At 46.4% G+C, this 21,218-nt stretch overlaps 1 protein-coding gene across 3 annotated transcripts in view; it reads left to right on the top strand.

The window, feature by feature from the left end:
• Nucleotides 1-21,218, top strand: part of hmgcra (3-hydroxy-3-methylglutaryl-CoA reductase a) — a 94,698-nt gene that overhangs the window by 53,306 nt on the left and 20,174 nt on the right. For all 3 annotated transcript variants that reach the window (XM_072516064.1, XM_072516065.1, XM_072516066.1), the window contains exons 15-18: nucleotides 9,763-9,868; nucleotides 14,239-14,409; nucleotides 14,875-15,015; nucleotides 16,109-16,267. In XM_072516064.1, coding sequence (XP_072372165.1) covers nucleotides 9,763-9,868; nucleotides 14,239-14,409; nucleotides 14,875-15,015; nucleotides 16,109-16,267 — 577 coding nt within the window. The remainder of the gene's footprint in view (nucleotides 1-9,762; nucleotides 9,869-14,238; nucleotides 14,410-14,874; nucleotides 15,016-16,108; nucleotides 16,268-21,218) is intronic.

The following is a 21,218-nucleotide window of genomic DNA, read 5'->3' as shown; positions in this document are numbered from 1 at the left end:
CTCGAGCACCTCGCACACCTATCCTCCACCCCAAAAAATTTACTGAGCCGTGCTCCAGTCATATGTGCCCTGTGTAATACCTTAAACTGAATCAGGCTTAGCCTGGCACACGAGGACGACGAGTTTACCCTGCTTAGGGCATCTGCCCACAGCCCCTCCTCGATCTCCTCCCCCAGCTCTTCTTCCCATTTCCCTTTTAGTTCATCTACCATAGTCTCTCCTTCGTCCCTCATTTCCCTATATATATCTGACACGTTACCATCCCCCACCCATGTCTTTGAGATCACTCTGTCCTGCACCTCTTGTGTCGGGAGCTGCGGGAATTCCCTCACCTGTTGCCTCGCAAAAGCCCTCAGTTGCATATACCTGAATGCATTCCCTTGGGGCAACCCATATTTCTCGGTCAGCGCTCCCAGACTCGCGAACTTCCCATCCACAAACAGATCTTTCAGTTGCGTTATTCCTGCTCTTTGCCACATTCCATATCCCCCATCCATTCCCCCCGGGGCAAACCTATGGTTGTTTCTTATCGGGGACCCCCCCAAGGCTCCAGTCTTTCCCCTATGCCGTCTCCACTGTCCCCAAATCTTCAGTGTAGCCACCACCACCGGGCTTGTGGTGTAGTTCCTCGGTGAGAACGGCAATGGGGCTGTCACCATAGCCTGTAGGCTAGTCCCCCTACAGGACGCCCTCTCTAATCTCTTCCACGCCGCTCCCTCCTCCTCTCCCATCCACTTACTCACCATTGAAATATTAGCAGCCCAATAATACTCACTTGGGCTCGGTAGTGCCAGCCCCCCCCTATCCCTGCTACGCTGTAAGAATCCCTTCCTCACTCTCGGGGTCTTCCCGGCCCACACAAAACCCATGATGCTCTTTTCAATCCTTTTAAAAAAAGCCTTCGTGATCACCACCGGGAGGCACTGAAACACAAAGAGGAATCTCGGGAGGACCACCATCTTAACCGCCTGCACCCTCCCTGCCATTGACAGGGATACCATATCCCATCTCTTGAAATCCTCCTCCATCTGTTCCACCAACCGGGTTAAATTTAACCTATGCAATGTGCCCCAATTCTTAGCTATCTGGATCCCCAGGTAACGAAAGTCCCTTGTTACCTTCCTCAACGGTAGGTCCTCTATTTCTCTACTCTGCTCCCCTGGATGCACCACAAACAACTCACTTTTCCCCATGTTCAATTTATACCCTGAAAAATCCCCAAACTCCCCAAGTATCCGCATTATTTCTGGCATCCCCTCCGCCGGGTCCGCCACGTATAGTAGCAAATCGTCCGCATACAAAGATACCCGGTGCTCTTCTCCTCCCCTAAGTACTCCCCTCCACTTCTTGGAACCCCTCAACGCTATCGCCAGGGGCTCAATCGCCAGTGCAAACAATAATGGGGACAGAGGGCATCCCTGCCTTGTCCCTCTATGGAGCCGAAAATATGCAGATCCCCGTCCATTCGTGACCACGCTCGCCACTGGGGCCCTATACAACAGCTGCACCCATCTAACATACCCCTCTCCAAAACCAAATCTCCTCAACACCTCCCACAAATAATCCCACTCCACTCTATCAAATGCTTTCTCGGCATCCATCGCCACTACTATCTCCGTTTCTCCCTCTGGTGGGGCCATCATCATTACCCCTAACAACCTCCGTATATTCGTGTTCAGCTGTCTCCCCTTCACAAACCCAGTTTGGTCCTCGTGGACCACCCCCGGGACACATTCCTCTATTCTCATTGCCATTACCTTGGCCAGGACCTTGGCATCTACATTTAGGAGGGAAATAGGTCTATAGGACCCGCATTGTAGCGGGTCCTTTTCCTTCTTTAAGAGAAGCGATATCGTTGCTTCAGACATAGTCGGGGGCAGTTGTCCCCTTTCCTTTGCCTCATTAAAGGTCCTCGTCAGTACCGGGGCGAGCAAGTCCACATATTTTCTATAGAATCCGACTGGGAATCCATCCGGTCCCGGGGCCTTTCCCGCCTGCATGCTCCTAATTCCTTTCACCACTTCTTCTACCTCGATCTGTGCTCCCAGTCCCACCCTTTCCTGCTCTTCCACCTTGGGAAATTCCAGCCGATCCAAGAAGCCCATCATTCTCTCCCTCCCATCCGGGGGTTGAGCTTCATATCATTTTTTATAAAATGTCTCGAACACTCCATTCACTCTCCCCGCTCCATCTCTCCTTCCTCATCCCTCACTCCCCCTATTTCCCTCGCTGCTCCCCTTTTCCTCAATTGGTGTGCCAGCAACCTGCTCGCCTTCTCCCCATATTCGTACTGTACACCCTGTGCCTTCCTCCATTGTGCCTCTGCAGTGCCTGTCGTCAGCAAGTCAAATTCTACATGTAGCCTTTGCCTTTCCCTGTACAGTCCCTCCTCCGGTGCTTCCGCATATTGTCTGTCCACCCTCAAAAGTTCTTGCAGCAACCGCTCCCGTTCCTTACTCTCCTGCTTCCCTTTATGTGCCCTTATTGATATCAGCTCCCCTCTAACCACCGCCTTCAACGCCTCCCAGACCACTCCCACCTGGACCTCCCCATTATCATTGAGTTCCAAGTACTTTTCAATGCACCCCCTCACCCTTAGACACACCCCCTCATCTGCCATTAGTCCCATGTCCATTCTCCAGGGTGGGCGCCCTCCTGTTTCCTCCCCTATCTCCAAGTCCACCCAGTGTGGAGCGTGATCCGAAATGGCTATAGCCGTATACTCCGTTCCCCTCACCTTCGGGATCAATGCCCTACCCAGCACAAAAAAGTCTATTCGCGAGTAGACTTTATGGACATAGGAGAAAAACGAGAACTCCTTACTCCTAGGTCTGCTAAATCTCCACGGGTCTACACCTCCCATCTGCTCCATAAAATCTTTAAGTACCTTGGCTGCTGCCGGCCTCCTTCCAGTCCTGGACTTCGACCTATCCAGCCCTGGTTCCAACACCGTATTAAAATCTCCCCCCATTATCAGCTTTCCCATCTCTAGGTCCGGAATGCGTCCTAGCATCCGCCTCATAAAATTGGCATCATCCCAGTTTGGGGCATATACGTTTACCAAAACCACCGTCTCCCCCTGTAGTTTTTCACTCACCATCACGTATCTGCCCCCGTTATCCGCCACTATAGTCTTTGCCTCGAACATTACCCGCTTCCCCACTAATATAGCCACCCCCCTGTTTTTCGCATCTAGCCCCGAATGGAACACCTGCCCCACCCATCCTTTGCGTAGCCTAACCTGGTCTATCAGTTTCAGGTGCGTTTCCTGTAACATAACCACATCTGCCTTAAGTTTCTTAAGGTGTGCGAGTACCCGTGCCCTCTTTATCGGCCCGTTCAGCCCTCTCACGTTCCACGTGATCAGCCGAGTTGGGGGGCTTCCTACCCCCCCCCCCCCTTGTCGATTAGCCATCACCTTTTTCCAGCTCCTCACCCGGTTCCCACGCAGCTGTATCTCCCCCAGGCGGTGCCCCCCCACCCATCCTCTCCCATACCAGCTCCCCCCTCTCCCCAGCAGCAGCAACCCAGTAATTCCCCCCTCCCCCCCCCCCCCCCCCCCCCTGCTAGATCCCCCGCTAGCGTAATTACTCCCCCCATGTTGCTCCCAGAAGTCAGCAAACTCTGGCTGACCTCGGCTTCCCCCCGTGACCTCGGCTCGCACCGTGCGACGCCCCCTCCTTCCTGCTTCTCTATTCCCGCCATGATTATCATAGCGCGGGAACCAAGCCCGCGCTTCTCCCTTGGCCCCGCCCCCAATGGCCAACGCCCCATCTCCTCCACCTCCCCTCCTCCCCCCATCACCACTTGTGGGAGAGAGAAAAGTTACCACATCGCAGGATTAGTACATAAAACCCCTCTTTGCCCCCCACATTCGCCCCATCACTTTGTTCGAACGTTCTTTTTAATAACCCGCTCATTCCAGTTTTTCTTCCACAATAAAAGTCCACGCTTCATCCGCCGTCTCAAAGTAGTGGTGCCTCCCTCGATATGTGACCCACAGTCTTGCCGGTTGCAGCATTCCAAATTTTATCTTTTTATGAAGCACCGCCTTGGCCCGATTAAAGCTCGCCCTCCTTCTCGCCACCTCCGCACTCCAGTCTTGATAAACGTGGATCACCGCGTTCTCCCATTTACTGCTCCGAGTTTTCTTCGCCCATCTAAGGACCATTTCTCTATCCTTAAATCGGAGGAATCTCACCACTATGGCTCTGGGAATTTCTCCTGCTCTCGGTCCTCGCGCCATCACTCGGTATGCTCCCTCCACCTCCAACGGACCCGCCGGGGCCTCCGCTCCCATTAACGAGTGCAGCATCGTGCTCACATATGCCCCGACGTCCGCTCCCTCCACACCTTCAGGAAGACCAAGAATCCTCAGGTTGTTCCTCCTTGCGTTGTTTTCCAGTGCCTCCAACCTTTCCACACATCGTTTCTGATGTGCCTCCTGCGTCTCCGTCTTCACCACCAGGCCCTGTATATCGTCCTCATTCTCGGCTGCCTTTGCCTTCACGACCCGAAGCTCCCGCTCCTGGGTCTTTTGTTCCTCCTTTAGCCCTTCGATCGCCTGTAGTATCGGGGCCAACAGCTCTTTCTTCATTTCCTTTTTGATCTCTTCCACACAGCATTTCAAGAACTCTTGTTGTTCAGGGCCCCATGTTAAACTGCCACCTTCCGACGCCATCTTGGTTTTTGCTTGCCTTCCTTGCCGCTGTTCTAAAGGATCCACTGCAATCTGGCCAGTCTCTCCTCCTTTTTCCATCCGTATCCAGGGGGGATTCCCTTCTGGTTTACCGCACAGTGTTTTTAGCCGTCAAAATTGCCGTTGGGGCTCCTATCAAGAGCCCAAAAGTCCGTTTCACAGGGAGCTGCCGAAACGTGCGACTCAGCTGGTCATCGCCGCACCCGGAAGTCACCCTCATGGATTTTAACAGTTAAATTTTTTTTTTGGTGATTGGGGCGGTGATCTGATCCAGTGCACCCCGCATTCTACCCATCACACATTTAAGGATGGCCAGGCCCACAAAGATGCAGCCGATAGCTACCACTAGATACATGGCCATATTTATCAACCAGTCCTTCCATCCTCCAAATCCCCAGTTACCCCAAGAGCCAGGATCCTGCATCCCGTCCAAGTGATCCCGTATGCGATCCATAAATTTAGTGATGTTAGCGGTCAAGTCCTGAACTCCCATGATACACTTGCCCTGTACTATGGCGCATACCCCACCCTCACGGGCCAGAAGATAGTCAAGAGCATACCGGTTCTGCATTGCAAACAACCGTAGCTGAGACAACTCCTTGGTTATTGCCCCGAGGGCTCCCAAGGTTTCATTTCCCAAAATGGTAAGGCCGCAAATAAAATAATTCCGATCACTGACAGCCAAGGAACCCCCCACACCTCCCAGTTTATCCAACTTTGAAATGCCATTCGGGCCGCCCAGCAATGCGGAAAGCCCTAGTCCCAACAGTGATATGAGAGACATTCGCCCAGCCACAGAGGAGCTGGAGGCCGGCGTTCAATGGAACGCAAGTGGTGTTGTAACAGACGCATTGGCCAGACGCCTGGGTGATATGGCACCTCCTGTCCGTACAGGTGGGAAACAGACGTGTTATATTTGTGTCCACCTCTACCAGCAAACAGCCATATCCTTCACTGCTGAAGCAATTCTCGTACGACCGGGAATCCCTATTGGGAGTGAAGTGGCTAGGTATGTGCGCCCTCCACCGTCGCAGCCTATCGTACTGTGAATGGGAATTATACCGAGGAAGGAGAAGGCAAATAGCCGGTGGTGCTGAACCCGGATCGTAAGGAAGAGTGACCTGATCGGGCAGTGGTTCGGAATGCTGACAATGAACCACCGTTTGGGGAGTGCCCCAAAGCAGTGAAACAGAAAATAACCTAGACACCGCTGCGGGGTTTGGGTAGCAGACAACCCGTCCCTGGCCATACAAGCGGTGGTAAATCTGGTAGAAGAGATTCATACTACCCGGGTTTTCCTCAGTTTGGCCTTTAATTAACGTAAGTGTATCTCCCGGTAACCTACGTTCTAGCTGTACTTCCCTTCTCATACGCCCTGTCCTCTCTCTAGTCCCTTTCACTTCCTCATAGCCTCTTCCTACGCTCTTCTGACAGCCTGATATTACCTTTATTGCACCACTCTTAACACATCCAAAATCAAATTTACATGTATTCCAAAAACAAGGCAATGTCCATATAATGTTCCCTTCCCATCGCCGGGACCGGTGCAACTGCTTCATGACTCCTGCATTCTCCTTAACTTTGATGACCTTCCATGAGTCGATACCATGTCCTCGTATATGGGGGCAGCGAAGAACATCACCTTTGCATAGGCGATGTATCCTTGTAGATTGGTTGGGGCTACACAGATACATAATATTCCCCTTTTCCATGTCCATCGCCAATAACACGCCAAGCGAAGTGAGACCAAATATCAGACAGACGATGCGTAGCCACTCCATCATGCTCCACACCTGTAAAATAGCACTGGAGAAGGGAGGCAGGTTAGTATCCGACCTTTTACAGTAGTGGAGATGGACTCAATTTACAGTGATGTAGGTGGACCCAAGCACTTCGCCCCTCCACTTTAACTGCTGTGGGGGTGGTAAGGAGAACTTGGAAGGGCCCGTCCCATCGCGACTCCGACCCCTTCCTAGTCCAATTTTTGACCATGACGTAACTACCGGGCTGGACTGAAAGTGAGCTAGGTACTGGGGGCAATGGCTGGTGAGCCGCGCGGACCTGGCCATGGAGTTCCTTGAGCACTTGCGTGAGGGCTAGAACATAGGCGGTCATTTCTTCGGTCATCTGATGAAACTGAACCAGTCTGGGAACCTGCAGGCTCCAGGGAGTTCTAAGAGGCCTGCCATAAAGAATCTCGGCGGGAGAGAGCCGGGCCGGTCCCACAGGTGTAACCCGCAGCTGGAAGAGGGCAACAGGGAGCAACTTAAGCCATGTCAGTCCCGTGTCTGCTCTTAATTTAGCCAATTTAGTTTTGAGGGTCTGATTGTGTCTCTCAACCAACCCGGCCGCCTGCGGTCTGTAAGCACAGTGTAACTGCTGGCGTATGCCCAACTGGGAGCAAAACTCCTTGTTAATTTGTCCAATAAAATGAGGCCCATATTCAGAACTTAACTGAGCTGGTATACCGTACCGGGGAATGATTTCCCTCATCAAGACTTTAACCACAGTAGCAGCTTTATTATCGATAGTCGGATACGCCTCGACCCATCTGCTGAACACATCCACAATGACCAAAACATATTTGTAACATTGACACCTTTCCAACTCAATGTAATCCATTTGGAGCGTCTCAAAGGGACCACTGGGCAACGGGGTTTGCCCCTTCCCACAAGGGATACCTTTTCCGGTGTTATCTTGCTGACAAATCAAACACCGATTACTGATACTTTGGGCCAACCCCTGCATTTTAGGGTGCCACCAAGTGTCCAGCAACAAATCACTAGTCCCTCGAGCCCCACAATGAGTTGCAAAGTGTACACATTCAATGACCCATAAAGCCAGCACATCAGACATACAAGTCTGATGTGCAGACGTGGTCCATAAAGAGGAAACAGAATCATATGTACAACCTAACCGTTTCCACATTTGTTTATCACTCTCAGGAGCGTCCTCCTGTAACCTTATGACGTCTTGGATGGTTGGCATTGACTTGTCAGAAGCAGACATATTTATAGGAGATCGTTTAGTCTGACTTAACATCTTAGGCACCATCACTTGCTGAATTTGCGCGGCTGTTCGCGCTGCACGATCTGCTCGTTCATTACCAACGTCAACTGGGGTTGTACCATTCGTGTGGGCAGCGCATTTAATAACGGAAATCTGCGCTGGCATAAGGAGGGCCTGCAGTAGGTCATTAACTAAACCCCGGTGCGATATTTGACCACACATAATCATGTCAGGTTGTTCTGACGAAATGTCACTCAAATCACCCCTTATTGTGGTAGTTTCCTGAATCAAGGCTAAACATTCTTGACCTGGCGCGTCCTCATGGACAGGGGGACCGCTAGGAAAACAGGCTGGATTGATAGTGGTACAGTATTTAAATGTCAGACGTGGATTGTTCAAAAGGTATATCTCATACCTATTCTGACGAGCTGCGGTAAGATGCTGACCATTCGCCCCATATCCCTGGCATGGTACTGGTCATGGACCTGACGTGTAATATGAGGGCTTACCAAAGCTGACTGTGGCCATAAATGTGGTGATATTGTAACAAAATCGGCTGTACCTTCTTTTCCCGTGACTGTGGCCGTAACCTTGACTGGCCATTCGGTCTCAAGTAATGGCCGGTATTTGTCCTCCAACTCCCTGTTTCGTCCAGTTCTGTCATAGGCCAGGGTAACGTGATGCAGTGACTGTTCAACATCGAACGTCCACCACTGGGGGGGTGATAGAAATATAGCACTGTTGTCTCATCCTCCTCTTCGCTGATCCACCCACCCAAAGTCACTATATTGGGGCTCCTGCTGGTAAACTACCATTTCTGCCGCTTGTTGGGGTCGCAGATCATCCTTTTTCATTACATACTCAGTCTTAACCTTTGTAACTGAGCCTCCTTCTTGGCCTACACCCTCCTTCCAGTAAAATCTGACTGCCCTTGCCATCTGGGAAGGGTCGTTCTCTGTCCAATTCATGTTATTACATTTCACAGCAGTAACCACAGAAGGCAATGCATTAACATAGCACAGTATTGAGGGGAATTCTGACCATTTTGATACAGCAAATCGCCTGACTGCCCCCGGTAGATTTCATTAAAACGCTCCAGAAATTCCTCTGTCTCTTCAGTCTTCCTAGGTTTTAGGTCTAAGATAACAGAAAGATTTATGGGCCTTTGAAATGTGCTATTCAACGCATTCAAGATCTGTGTCCTTCTTTTCTCTATTTGCTCTTTTTTTTTTTAAACTTAAAAATGTTTGAAAATTCAAATTGAATTACTGCAACTTGCAAGCTTAGCTCTGATCTCAACTCAGAACTAAATTTACAATTTGCTTAACACAAACTTGTATAACATTTACAACTTAATTATTTCTTTATCTTAACAATTTTTCTTTTAACAAGTTTTTTTTTTTCTTTTACATACACATAAGTATTAGCAAAATCAACTATCATCTCCAGATTGACACTTTTTAAAATGGTGTCCATGATCTTCTTTAAGTTTCTATTAATCTCCATCAATTGCTTTCGAAAATAATAACTTTTATCAAAGAGGTGGAGAAACCCACTGGTTTCCTTTAATTAATTCAAAACGTAACTTTGCTGGTGTTCACTGACTCAAAGGAAAGGTATCCGATTACACTACAGACTGGTGCTGTTATCTCAAAGCCTGAGTGAGAAGCACTGTCTGTTTTCAACTTGGCCTGCTGCTGTTAACCCTTTGAGAGACTTCTGCTTCAACCAATATGTAGCATTCCTCACAATCCCAACTAGACCTTTTTTCAGTGCACTTATTCATTTTGGCTGAACTTGTATAATTGTCAGAATTCCCCTCGGCTCAGCTTGGCGGATTGGAGGAGACGTGGAGGATTCTTGATCTCGAGCCCGCTACCCATTCCAGCCCAAAACCGTAGCCCCATAAATCATTGGATTGCTCTGTGAAACCAGACAGTATTTGTATGATATCAGGTGGCTCAACTTCTGACCTGCACAAATCAACTATATGTCTTGCGTCAAATCCCAAGTTTTTTTAATGTCTACATTATGTTTTCAATTCTAATACTTAGGTTTGCCCGGCTTGAAAAGCTGCAGATTGGACTTGCTGGACGCAACCTTTATATCCGTTTTCAATCCAAGACTGGAGATGCCATGGGCATGAACATGATCTCAAAGGTAAGTACAATTTTTAAATATATAAACAAAATATACTGGAACGACTCAACAGGTCATGCAGCATCTGTGGAGAGAGGAGCAGTGTTGATGTTCAGATTTATGACCTTTTGTCAAAACTGGAAACAGATTTAAGGCAACCACAAAGGCAGGCAGGTCAAAGGGGTGGTTAGAAAACAAAGGGAAGGTCTGATATGCCAAAATGGAAAATGCTACTGTGATCCTGAGCTTTGAGCAGCTTGCATTTTGATTCTCTGTCCCACTCCCACTATGACTCGCTGTCTCTCCGCCTACACTTTCCAATGAAGCTTGATGAACAGCATCTCTTGTTTCGATTAAGCACTTTACAGCTTTCCAAACTAGCACTTTCAGATCATTATCATCTCCAGGAGCAGGTCCTAGTAATGGTTCTGCTGTCACCCTTTCCAGTCCATCTGGACTCACCTGTTTCTCATTCTGTTACTGCCCCCTTTTGCTATGTCATGTAATCTCTCCTGCTTTACAATTTATCACAGACCTTCCCTTTTGTTCATTCTTCCTCCTCCTCTTTCCCCTTCCTTCCCTCCGCAGTTGTTTAAAAATTATAATACTTTCCACTTCTGACAAGATCACAAACTTGAAGCCTTAACTTTTATCTCTCTCTCTCCACAGATGTTGCCAGGTCTGAGTATCTCAACATTTTCTATTCTATTTCAGATTTCCAGCATTCACAATATTTTGTCTTTGCCAATAAAAATGTCTGACTAAAATAACAACCTGCAGTTTAAACATGAGTCAGCACCGCAGTTGACAGGCAGCTACTTGTTAGTTAAATTCTTGAACGTTTGCAGCATTTTCAAGAACAATTGTGCAAATATTTCTCTGAAGTGCAGTCTATTACAGTATTGAATGGTTGATCCCAGAGTTGAGGGGATTAGATTATGACGAGAGGTTGAGTAGACTGGGACTGTACTCCTTGGAGTTTAGAAGGATGAGGGGGGATCTTATTGAGACATATAAGATTATGAAGGGAATAGATAGGATAGATGCGGGCAGGTTGTTTCCACTGGTCGGGGAAAGCAGAACTAGGGGGCATAGCCTCAAAATAAGGGGAGGTAGATTAAGGACGGAGTGTAGGTGGAACTTCTTCACCCAAAGGGTTGTGAATCTCTGGAATTCCTTGCCCAGTGAAGCAGTTGAGGCTCCTTCTTTAAATGTTTTTAAGAAAAAGATAGATGCCTTTCTAAAGAATAAAGGGATTCGGGGATATGGTGTACGGGCCGGAGAGTGGAGCTGAGTCCACAAAGATCAGCCATGATCTCATTAAATGCCGGAGCAGGCTCGAGGGGCCAGATGGCCTACTCCTGTTCCTAGTTCTTATGTTGTTATGTTCTTATGAAAGTGATACTGAAACCAAAATAGAGTACAGACGTGAACATTTTTATTTTTTATCTAAATGTTTTTATTGGGTTTTTGAACAAAGTATATTTACCGTTATGTACACAGAATAAGATATATAGAAGAGAAGGGCACACACAAACATACCACAAAAAAATAATAAAGAAATATAAAATAAAATAACTGGTAAGGTATTATGCACCAACTCAACAGCAGCAACTCTGTACAATTGGCAATATTATTTACAACACATAAGTAGGCATCTCTTTGTGGTGTGTGTGTGTGGGGGGGGGGGGGGGGGGGGGTCACCGCCTGGGTTTTCCTTGCTCTTTGTTCCTGTAGATGCCAAGTTTGTTATAGTTTCTCGTGCCCTCCTTCCGGCTATCATTCCCCTGCCTCCTCACCACCTCTCTGGTTCTCCTCTATTGTTCCTTGTCTCTTCAATGATAACAAGATTACCAACAGTAAACAGAACAACAGTTTATACTGCATAAGAAGGGTGCTGATTGGTTGTGCTGTCTGTAAAATTCAGACACTTTGACCAGTTTATTATTCAAGTGTTTTACCAGGTACCCTTATTTGCAAGATGAACAAAGGACAGGCACAAGTTAACAATTCAACTGAAGTTTATTTTCAAACACAATAAAACCGTTATCCCCCCCAAGTTATCCCAATTAGAATATGCCCAAGAGTCTTAACACTACCTGTGCCGATGAATGTGATCGCTGTCTGTCTCTGTCCAGTGTACTCGAGTTTGGCTGTTTGACTTCCCATCAGGCCTGTCTGTGGTTTTAATTTATAATGTCCAATTCTTAAGTGTCCAATTGTGTCTGGGCATTGTGCCATAGTTGTTTTGCTACATACCTTGTCTTCACATGATCAAACCAAAAAGACATTCTGCCTATCACACAAATGTGGTATAAGAATTTCAATGCAGATGTGATGCCATGTATGTAGGCTGTACGTCTCAGTGACTAATAGTTTGTACAAACAACACATAACTTTGGCTGTTCAAACGGGCAAAACACTGACTACCCAACCAGCCCATGTTTGCAAAACTCCAAATATAGCGCCCAATATTAGATGTGATTCGTGATTGGACAACACTGACTAAATAATCCTCATTGTTATACTATTTTTAAAAAACACTTTGTAATTCTGTTGGACTTACAGCATGGCTCACTTACACAAGCTACAAGTTACGTGTATTCACAAAGGACCCTGTCCTTTACTCTTTTTTTCAAACTAAACACAAGCTTGGGAACAGCCTTTTGCTTCTGCATTCTCCTAGAATCCATTTTCCAGCCAATCAACATTCTTTTCATGCAGTGTAAATTGTTGCCTTTAATGTTGGTAATCTTGTGATATGTCTTTTAATAATAATCTTTATTAGGGTCACAAGTAGGCTTGCATTAACACTGCAGTGAAGTTACTGTGAATTCCCTAGTTGCCACACTATGGCGCCTGTTCGGGTACACTGAGGGAGAATTCAGAAAGTCCATTTCACCTAACAGGCACGTCTTTCAGGACTTGAGAGGAAACCGATGCAGACAATGGGAGAACGTGCAGACTCCGCACAGACAGTGACCCAAGCCGGGAATCGAACCCGGGACCCTGGCAGTGTGAAGCAACATTGCTAACCACTGTGCTACCGTGCCGCCCGTGTTTTTACAGTGATGCTCTAGTTCTGAACAAATTGAGCAGCCCATATCTGAAATGCTTGGGGCTGAGTGTATCGAATTTCAGAATATAATGTGCATTTATGGCGTGTTGGGAACTGCACATCACCTAGGGACTTTTGACATCATGTCAGCGCTTGAAAAAAAAGTGCAGATTTTGGAGTTTTTCGGATTTCAGATGAGGGATTTCTCAACCTGTTTTACAAACAACTTTATGATGCATTAGCTAAATAGACAAGAAAACTTTACAACCCATGACAGATGAGAGAGGTTCACTAATCCCAGAAGACGAATGGATAGTTGGCATGGAATGTGTTGATCTCATTAGCAATATCATACTTTCTGTCCAAGGTGTTACAAAGGAATGCCCCTCATCTTCGAGCACTCATTAATATACTATATTTCAAGGTTCTGATACTTGTTTAAACCTTGCTAACCAATGAGTGCAGGACTGGTACCCAAAATTTCAACATGGTCCACACCCTTCCCCCGTTGAGGATCATATGCTAGCTCCTACCAAACACTCTTATCAATAAAAAGGACCCCAAAGGTGCTGTCCTACCGATACGACGACTTGGAAATGTCAACATTAGAAGCCGGAACCAAGAGACCTCAACATTTCTACGGACTCTTTGTGTTTTCCCAGAGAGAAAAAGAGTTTCTCTATAGAGGTGGTCTTGTGTTTTGCCTATCAATTCCATAATACTTATTCTGAAAGTGTCATACACACAGTAATTTTATAACTTAACCATGTTGCCTTTAAGATCATGTTTATGCCCATGCCTGTTTCAGATAGCACAATAGTCTCTTCATTAACATTTACACCTCGTTAATAAACAGTTTTTACACAATGCACTGAAGGCATGCATGCCATTTAACTACTATTTTTGTCAATGAGTTCTGTGTCAGCTGAGAACAGAATATGATCCTAAAAGGCTCCACACCCTACCTTTGATGGAGAAGGTAGAGAGAGAAAGTGAAAAACAATGAAACAGGCTACGAATACTTTTCGCTGTACCTCGGTACACCTGACGATAAACACATCCAATCCAAGGCTACCATTTTAATCTGCAGCACCTGAATATTACTTGATTTCAACCTGAAGGAATTCTGTGAACTTTGCTGTTAAATATGTTAGTAAGCTTCAGTCTGATGAAGCGTGTGTATTCATGCAGATAAGCACTATATTGTGGAAAGCAGGAACTGGAAATGCTGTGCAAACTGAGCCTTTTTCTGTGAGATGGATGGATGACTAGAGAGAAATCCTTTTGCAGTGGTCCAGATTTTAACATCGTCTTTTTCCCTCTTTTTTTTTAGGGCACAGAGATGGCTCTCACCAGGTTGCAGGAAGAATTCCCATCTATGCGTGTTCTAGCAGTTAGTGGCAACTATTGCACAGACAAGAAACCTGCTGCAATTAATTGGATTGAGGGAAGGGGGAAATCTATAGTCTGTGAAGCAGTCATTCCAGCCAAAGTTGTGCGTGAGGTATTTCCACACAGTTTTGGATTATTTCATCTTTCTTCAGAAAGAGTTATGGATGAATGGATAGTATTTAAGCTTTCATCTAGGGTTTTCCAATAATGGTCTGTAATTAATGTACTTAACTTGCAAAGCAAGGATGGTATTGGAGTCCCATAACACGGTGGGAGGCAGAGGAAAAGCTTGCCATGTTCCTGATGGTTCTTTTCTTGTACGTGATATTTCTGATGACCGTTAACCTTTAAGCCTGGGATTTTGTTAACAAGGCAAGACTCGTCATACTAGAATAGAGCACTCTAATGGAAGATTTTGTTTTTATGAACAGCCAGACGTGGCGGGGCACACTTCAATTGTAGAGCTGATTGAGCATTCAATTAAGTTTCTTAAAATGGCATGTATTGCTATTGTAAGTCTCGCCTACCTTGCTCTACAACTTACCCTCTTTGCATCTTTACATTTTATGTTCTTTAGGTATTAAAAACCTCTACGGAGTCTCTTGTAGAAGTGAATATCAGCAAAAACCTGGTGGGCTCAGCTATGGCTGGATGTCTTGGTGGTTACAATGCACATGCTGCAAATATTGTTACCGCTGTTTATATTGCATGTGGGCAGGTAGGTGCAGGGATCCTTTGAAACTTTTATTTTACTGCTTATAAGTTTGCATTGGTGGGACTAACAGAACGTAGCAATTTTCCAATAATTAAAATTAACATTTCTTCACAAAGACCTTACCGGAATATATACTTGTATAGTAGCTATCTAAGGAGTAAGTGTTCAGATCTTGATGTGGAAAACTAGTAAATCAGAAATTCGACTGTAGTTGATGTCTCTGTTGAATAGACTTTGATTAATAAATTTAGGGCAACAGTGTCTTGGGAAACCATGTGGTTTACCATAAAGCTACTTAATAGTATAGAGTACAGATGCTGCCTCAAGAGCCTGAGGTCCACCTTTCCAAGACCATGTAACCATTGCGCTACTAGTGATATTGTCACTCGGTTAGTAATCCAGAGGTCCAAGCTAGTGCTCTGGGGACATGTGTTCATACCATACCATGGCAGCTGGTGGAATTAAAATTCAATTAATACATTGGAGTATAAAGATGGTCTCAGTAATTGCAACCATGGAATAACCACCAAACCCATGTATCATTAATGTCCTTTTAAGGAAGGAAATCTGCCATCTTTATCCGGCCTGGCCCACAGAAACGTGGTTGACTCTTAATTGCCTCTGAAATGGCCTAGCAAGCCACTCGGCTCAAGGGCAGTTAGGAATGGGCAACAAATGCTGGCCTTGTCAGTGATGCCCACATCCCATGAAAGAATGAATAAAGAAAAAGAACAGAAACTCAAATGATCAGTTTGACTTTGGTGGAATCCTACAAATAACCAGTTACTGATGCAGTTCTGAAATGTAAATAGGCTACGAATGTCTCCTATTCACTGACTTTGACTCCTTAAAACTTCTTCCATGATTTGCACAGTGAACTAGCATGTTGCCACACTGAATGTAACCTCTTGGTAGTTAAGCTTTACAAACCACCTGTATGCATATTTAAAGTGTTGGTGAAAAACCTAATCTGGGTCGGTATCTCACAATTTTGTCTAATCATTAAAAAAAAACATTCAATCTACCAAGATTGTTGTAATTTGCAGGTGCCTAGGTACTGTACAACAGGAGTTGATGCTATGTTTTTCTAATTTAGGACGCAGCCCAGAATGTTAGTAGCTCAAATTGTATTACGTTAATGGAATCAACTGGCATGTGTAATGAAGATTTGTACATCAGCTGCACCATGCCATCCATAGAGGTTGGTACTGTTGGAGGAGGGACCAACTTGCCACCACAACAAACCTGCCTGCAGGTGAGGACTCTTGCACATATTTTGTTCTTAATGTTCAGTTTCTTACTAAAGATTAGGATTGTCATTGCTAACTACGCCAAGGCATTTGGGGGTGTTGCTATATTTACTCGCTATAAATATGGCTGTCAATAAGGTTGCCCTTTTGTCTAGATATCGATATTATATTGCTTTCAGGGTCGCCGGGTATCAAATGATACCACCACAAGGTTCAACCGGATATCGATCAAAGACTCAACAACCCGTTAGTTAGTTCAAGTTCAATAATACTTTATTTACACACAAGATTAACTTATACATGCAACATAAACATAACGAGCTAAATTACACCTAACACTATGACAACCTGTACTTAACTTCAGGCACCCGGCTTAGGCCAGAGGAACAGTGGCCTTTGTTCGAATCTGGATCTGGAGAAGTAACTGCGGTTCAGCTAGGCTCATCCGTCTGGTAGCGAACGTTGAACTTGGACTTACTTCTGGTCGTGGTGCTGCAGTTGGAGATGGACATTGCCGGAGCGCCAGGTCCAAAAGAGATTGAACACATGGCAGTGTTTCTCTTTATCCTTGGGAGGTTTTGTGCTCTTTTGGGCGGTCCTTGGGTTTGGACCCAATAATTCGGCAGACGTCGATCACTGCCTTCGATCTGAGCCAATAAAGGGGCGGGTGTCTTGATGGCTGGGCGTGTCCTAAGCGGTCATTGACCTTGGCTGTTTATGCTTCCTGAGTAAAGGGAGCGGTGCCGATGTGTCTGGAATTGTATCGAATACCTGAGTACCAGTCCTTTTGTCTTCGGGAAATGGGTCATTAGAATGCAAATCAGCTGGGTGTTTTGATACTTTCTGGTCCTCTGCTTACAAATATACATTTAGGCTCTGAGCCTGCCTGAATCTTGTATTGGCCATATTTCCCTTGAGTCTTTGCAAAAGCCCATGTTTCTTTGTAAATGGTCATCCCAGATGGCTACAGTCCGTCCTCTTGATCCTAAACACGATACTGAATCTTCATCTGTTCTTTGGTGTGCCGGGTACCCTTAATCAAGGACAGGTTCTATACTACTCTGTCCTATGGATTGGAACATTTACCCAAGTTTTTTTTTTAATACATCACACATCTATAAAAATTCTAAGGGGCACTATAACATTGAACCATTCATTTAACTTCTTTACACAAAGGGGAACCTCTAACTGTCTTTACCTAAACTACATTTATGCTGCTAGCTAATAACCAAAAGAACTTATATTACAGTACAAAAATTTAAACAATAGCAGCATCACATTTCTACTTAAACTTGTAACATTTACAGCAAATGCAACTTTTATTGAAAACCGCAGAATTTATTAAGTCAGAAAAAGGGTTCAAAAACAGTGCGGGGTCTGTTAAGTCCGAGAAAAGGGGCTCTGAGTGTATATATTGGGGAGCAGGAGGCTCTCCTTTGCCATTTCTGAAGTCGAAGTGTCTGAACGACACTGCATAGTATTGCAATAACTAATAGGGCTTCTACCATGTATGAGAGGGAATACCATTTTATGATATCGCACCATGTGGGGGTATCAATGTTTATTTCCATGTGAGGTGTGGTGTCCGGGCTAGGGGTATTGTGTGGTATGTTTGTGTTGGGGCCAATGTGGTGTGGGTTACAGGGGCCGTCGAGGCGCGCAACTGTAGTGATCCAACGATGATCATGATGGAGGTCATCAGTTCTGTCTTCATCTTGCCTTTTGTTCTTTGTATCCTCGTATATTCCTGGGGGTGCTAGCATAATATCTATTATTACCTTTGTTTAATATCTCGTTTGTCCGTTTCTCTTTAATATCAATTTCCCATTAGAATTGTCACCATGTGTGACTCCCTCTTTTTTTTTTAAACCAACCATTTTGGAGACGAGACATTTGAGGGAGAAAAAAAATTCTGTCACAGTGCGAGCAATCTCGCAGCCAGTGGTCGATGCGTTAAGTGGGCGGACAGTTTCTCCGTCCAGTGTTGGGGTAGTTTTCATTTTGTTTCAACCAAGTGTGTTGAATATGTAAATAGCAGTTGTGGGGGGGTAGCGACCGAAAGGTCGTCTGAAAGCAAAAAAAAAACTGGCAGAGTGCATTCTTTAAACCACACCTATAAGAACGCTAAAAGTGTTTTGAAAATAACTTTTCAAATCAGTGGGACATGGGGTGCGTATCGGCAGGGCAAGAATGGGTGGAATCCTCGGGTAGGGCGGTGATCAGTGCCATTGCTCCAATACCCGAGCTTGGCTGACCAAATACATAGGAGGTCCTCAGGCAGGGCATGGGATTAGTGCCGTTACTCCATTGCCTGGGTGACCTTACAAGAACGGAAAGAATTTGAATATCTATAGACTTCCGAAAAACTTGTTCCTTTAACAACCATTTTGGCGGCAAAAGAGTAGTTATGAGTGCATCAAGAAATTTAGCATGAGACCGAAAGAAGAAACTGTATCAAAAATTTAGTGAGAGGTCGACACAAATAGTCATACAAAAGACAAACATTCAACATTTAAAAATAACAAATTAAAGAAAGAAAAGTGGGCAGGCTCCATCAGAAAATAGGACACTGTAAATCTCAATCGGTTCCTTTCTCTCATCATCTGGACACCTCAGGATTCCATTCCGAAAAGGGTCGTAAATGGGTTACCATGGTGGGAGTCAGACTCTGAGTCATCACCACCTCCTGGTTGCCAAACTCGTGTCTGGCGTTTCTGTGCCATGGCCGCGTGGGCCGTCATGGGATCCATTTCATAATTTCTTGTCAACCGACAAGAGTTATCAGGATGCCATTGTTTCTTGGCAAAGGGGGAAGTTGTATCGTCGGGCAGTGGGTCTGGTTCTGGTTGAGGCAAATAAATGGTATCTGAGGGGCCAAACATATCTTGGTTGGTGTTACTGGGGCTGTAGTGACTGGGGCCTGGTCTGTTTTGCCATTGGTCGGGGATCTCAAGTAAGTCCGTTGTGCTGTTGCTCTCTCTATCGGCCGAATCCAGTCCGAGGTGGAAACTCGTCCCTGGGGGTGGAGTCAAAGTCGTGTCTGTGGAAATACTGTCCTGGCTGGGGGAGAGTTCGATAAGGTTGCCAGTGGGCGGGTTGTCAGTGAAATGTGGTGTGAGTAGCTGCACTGAGTTCCATAAACCTTGGGCGAGATTCTCCACTCCCGTGCCGGTTGGGAGAATCGCCTGGGCCGCCAAAATTTCCCGGGACACAGGTCCGACGCCCTCCCGCGATTATCCCAAGCGGCGGGGACGGCCCGGTCGAGTTCCGCAGGCCGGAGAATCGTCGGAGACGCCCAAAATGCCGATTCTCCGGCACCCCCGCTATTCTCAGGCCCGGATGGGCCGAGCGGCCAGGCCAAAACGGCGGGTTCCCCCCGGCGCCGTCTACACCTGGTCGCTGTCATCGTGAACGCTGGGGGGGCGGCCTGCGGGAGGGGGGATCCTGCACCAGGGCCTACCTTAAATGTGGCATGGCCCGTGATCGGTGCCCACCGATCGTCGGGCCATCCTCTCCAAAGGAGTACCTCCTTCATTCCGCGGCCCCACAAGATCCGTCCGCCATCTTCTTGCGGGGCGGACCTAGAGAGGACGGCAACCACGCATGCGCAGGTTGGCGCCGGCCAATGCGCGGATGACGCCAGTTATGCAGCTCCGGCCGTGTCATCTATGCGGTGCCGCCTTTACGCGGGCGACAAGGCCTGGCGCGTGTAGATGACGCGGCCCCGATCCTAGCCCATTGTCAGGGCCTGAATCTGTCGGGATCGGGGTCGTTTTGCGCCGTCGTGACTCTCGACGGCGTTCACGACGGCGCGGCCACTTCGGCGTGGGAGTGGAGAATCCCACCCCTTAAGTTGGTTTATATGAAACCATCCTGCTTTTCCGTTTGGATACGTAATTTTATATACTGAGGGGGTTACTTTATCCGAAATTGCAAATTTGGGAGAGAGGAATGAACTCTGATTCTACAGGGAGACCATCACCTGCTGTCCGACTGTATATTCTACCGGGTGTACTGTTGTATCAAAGCAGGCCTTACTCTGCTTTTTCCTAGCGCCTAGTCGAGCAGCTGTAGCGAGCTGTGCAGCTTTAATATTTTCCATTACTTGTTGGACCGCATTTTCGTGGGTAAGGGCGGTGACTGTGGGGCTGGCCAAATCAAGTCCAAATAAATGCTCGGTTCCCTTCATGGGTCGTCCGGCCTTGTGGGTGTGGGGGATGTAGCCTGTTGAACTCTAACACCGTGTTTCTAATAAACATCAGTGCAAATGGGAGAACTGTGTCCCATGTCGTGTTGTGCTGTTGTGCCATTTTCCTAATCGTTTTTAGGGTTCGGCTCATGCGTTCCACAATGCCGCTGGAATGTGGGTGATAGGCAATATGAAACTTTTTTTAAGGCTGAAAATTGTGAGAACATTTTTCATCACTCTTCCTGTAAAATGCGAACCTTGGTCCGATTCAGTACTACGGGGGAGTCCCCATCTTGTAAGTATTTGGTGAGTTAGAATTTTTGCTGTCACTTTAGCCGTGTTTGTCCTGGAAGGAAATGCTTCCACCCATTTTGTGAAGGTATCGATCACTACTAACACATATTTAAAACCATTTCTGCAGGGGGGAAGGGGACCAATGTAATCTAGTTGTAAGTTCGTCCATGGGCCATTAACAGGGTGGGTGTGTCTTAGCTGACCTTTCTTTGTGTATCTGTCTGGGTTGTTCTGAGCGCACATTAAACAGTTTTCAATGTAAAGGGTGGCATCTGTTTTTAAATCGGGCCACCAGCAAAGAGGTCTTAGGTGGGCAAGGGTGGTTTCTATCTCTTGATGTCCGTGTCCGTCATGACATTGGCAAATAATCTGTTCCTGTCCTGGGTGGGGACCACATAAATACCATTCTTTAATATAATTCTGTCCTGAATCGTGTCGTTGAATTTGTCGTAGGGTGCTGGATAATCACCTTT

The sequence above is a fragment of the Scyliorhinus torazame genome, chromosome 9 (genome assembly GCF_047496885.1).
Source record: "Scyliorhinus torazame isolate Kashiwa2021f chromosome 9, sScyTor2.1, whole genome shotgun sequence".
NCBI lineage: Eukaryota > Metazoa > Chordata > Chondrichthyes > Carcharhiniformes > Scyliorhinidae > Scyliorhinus > Scyliorhinus torazame.
The sequence above is the reverse complement of the archived record's forward strand: the minus strand, read 5'-3'. Positions and strand labels throughout refer to the sequence as shown.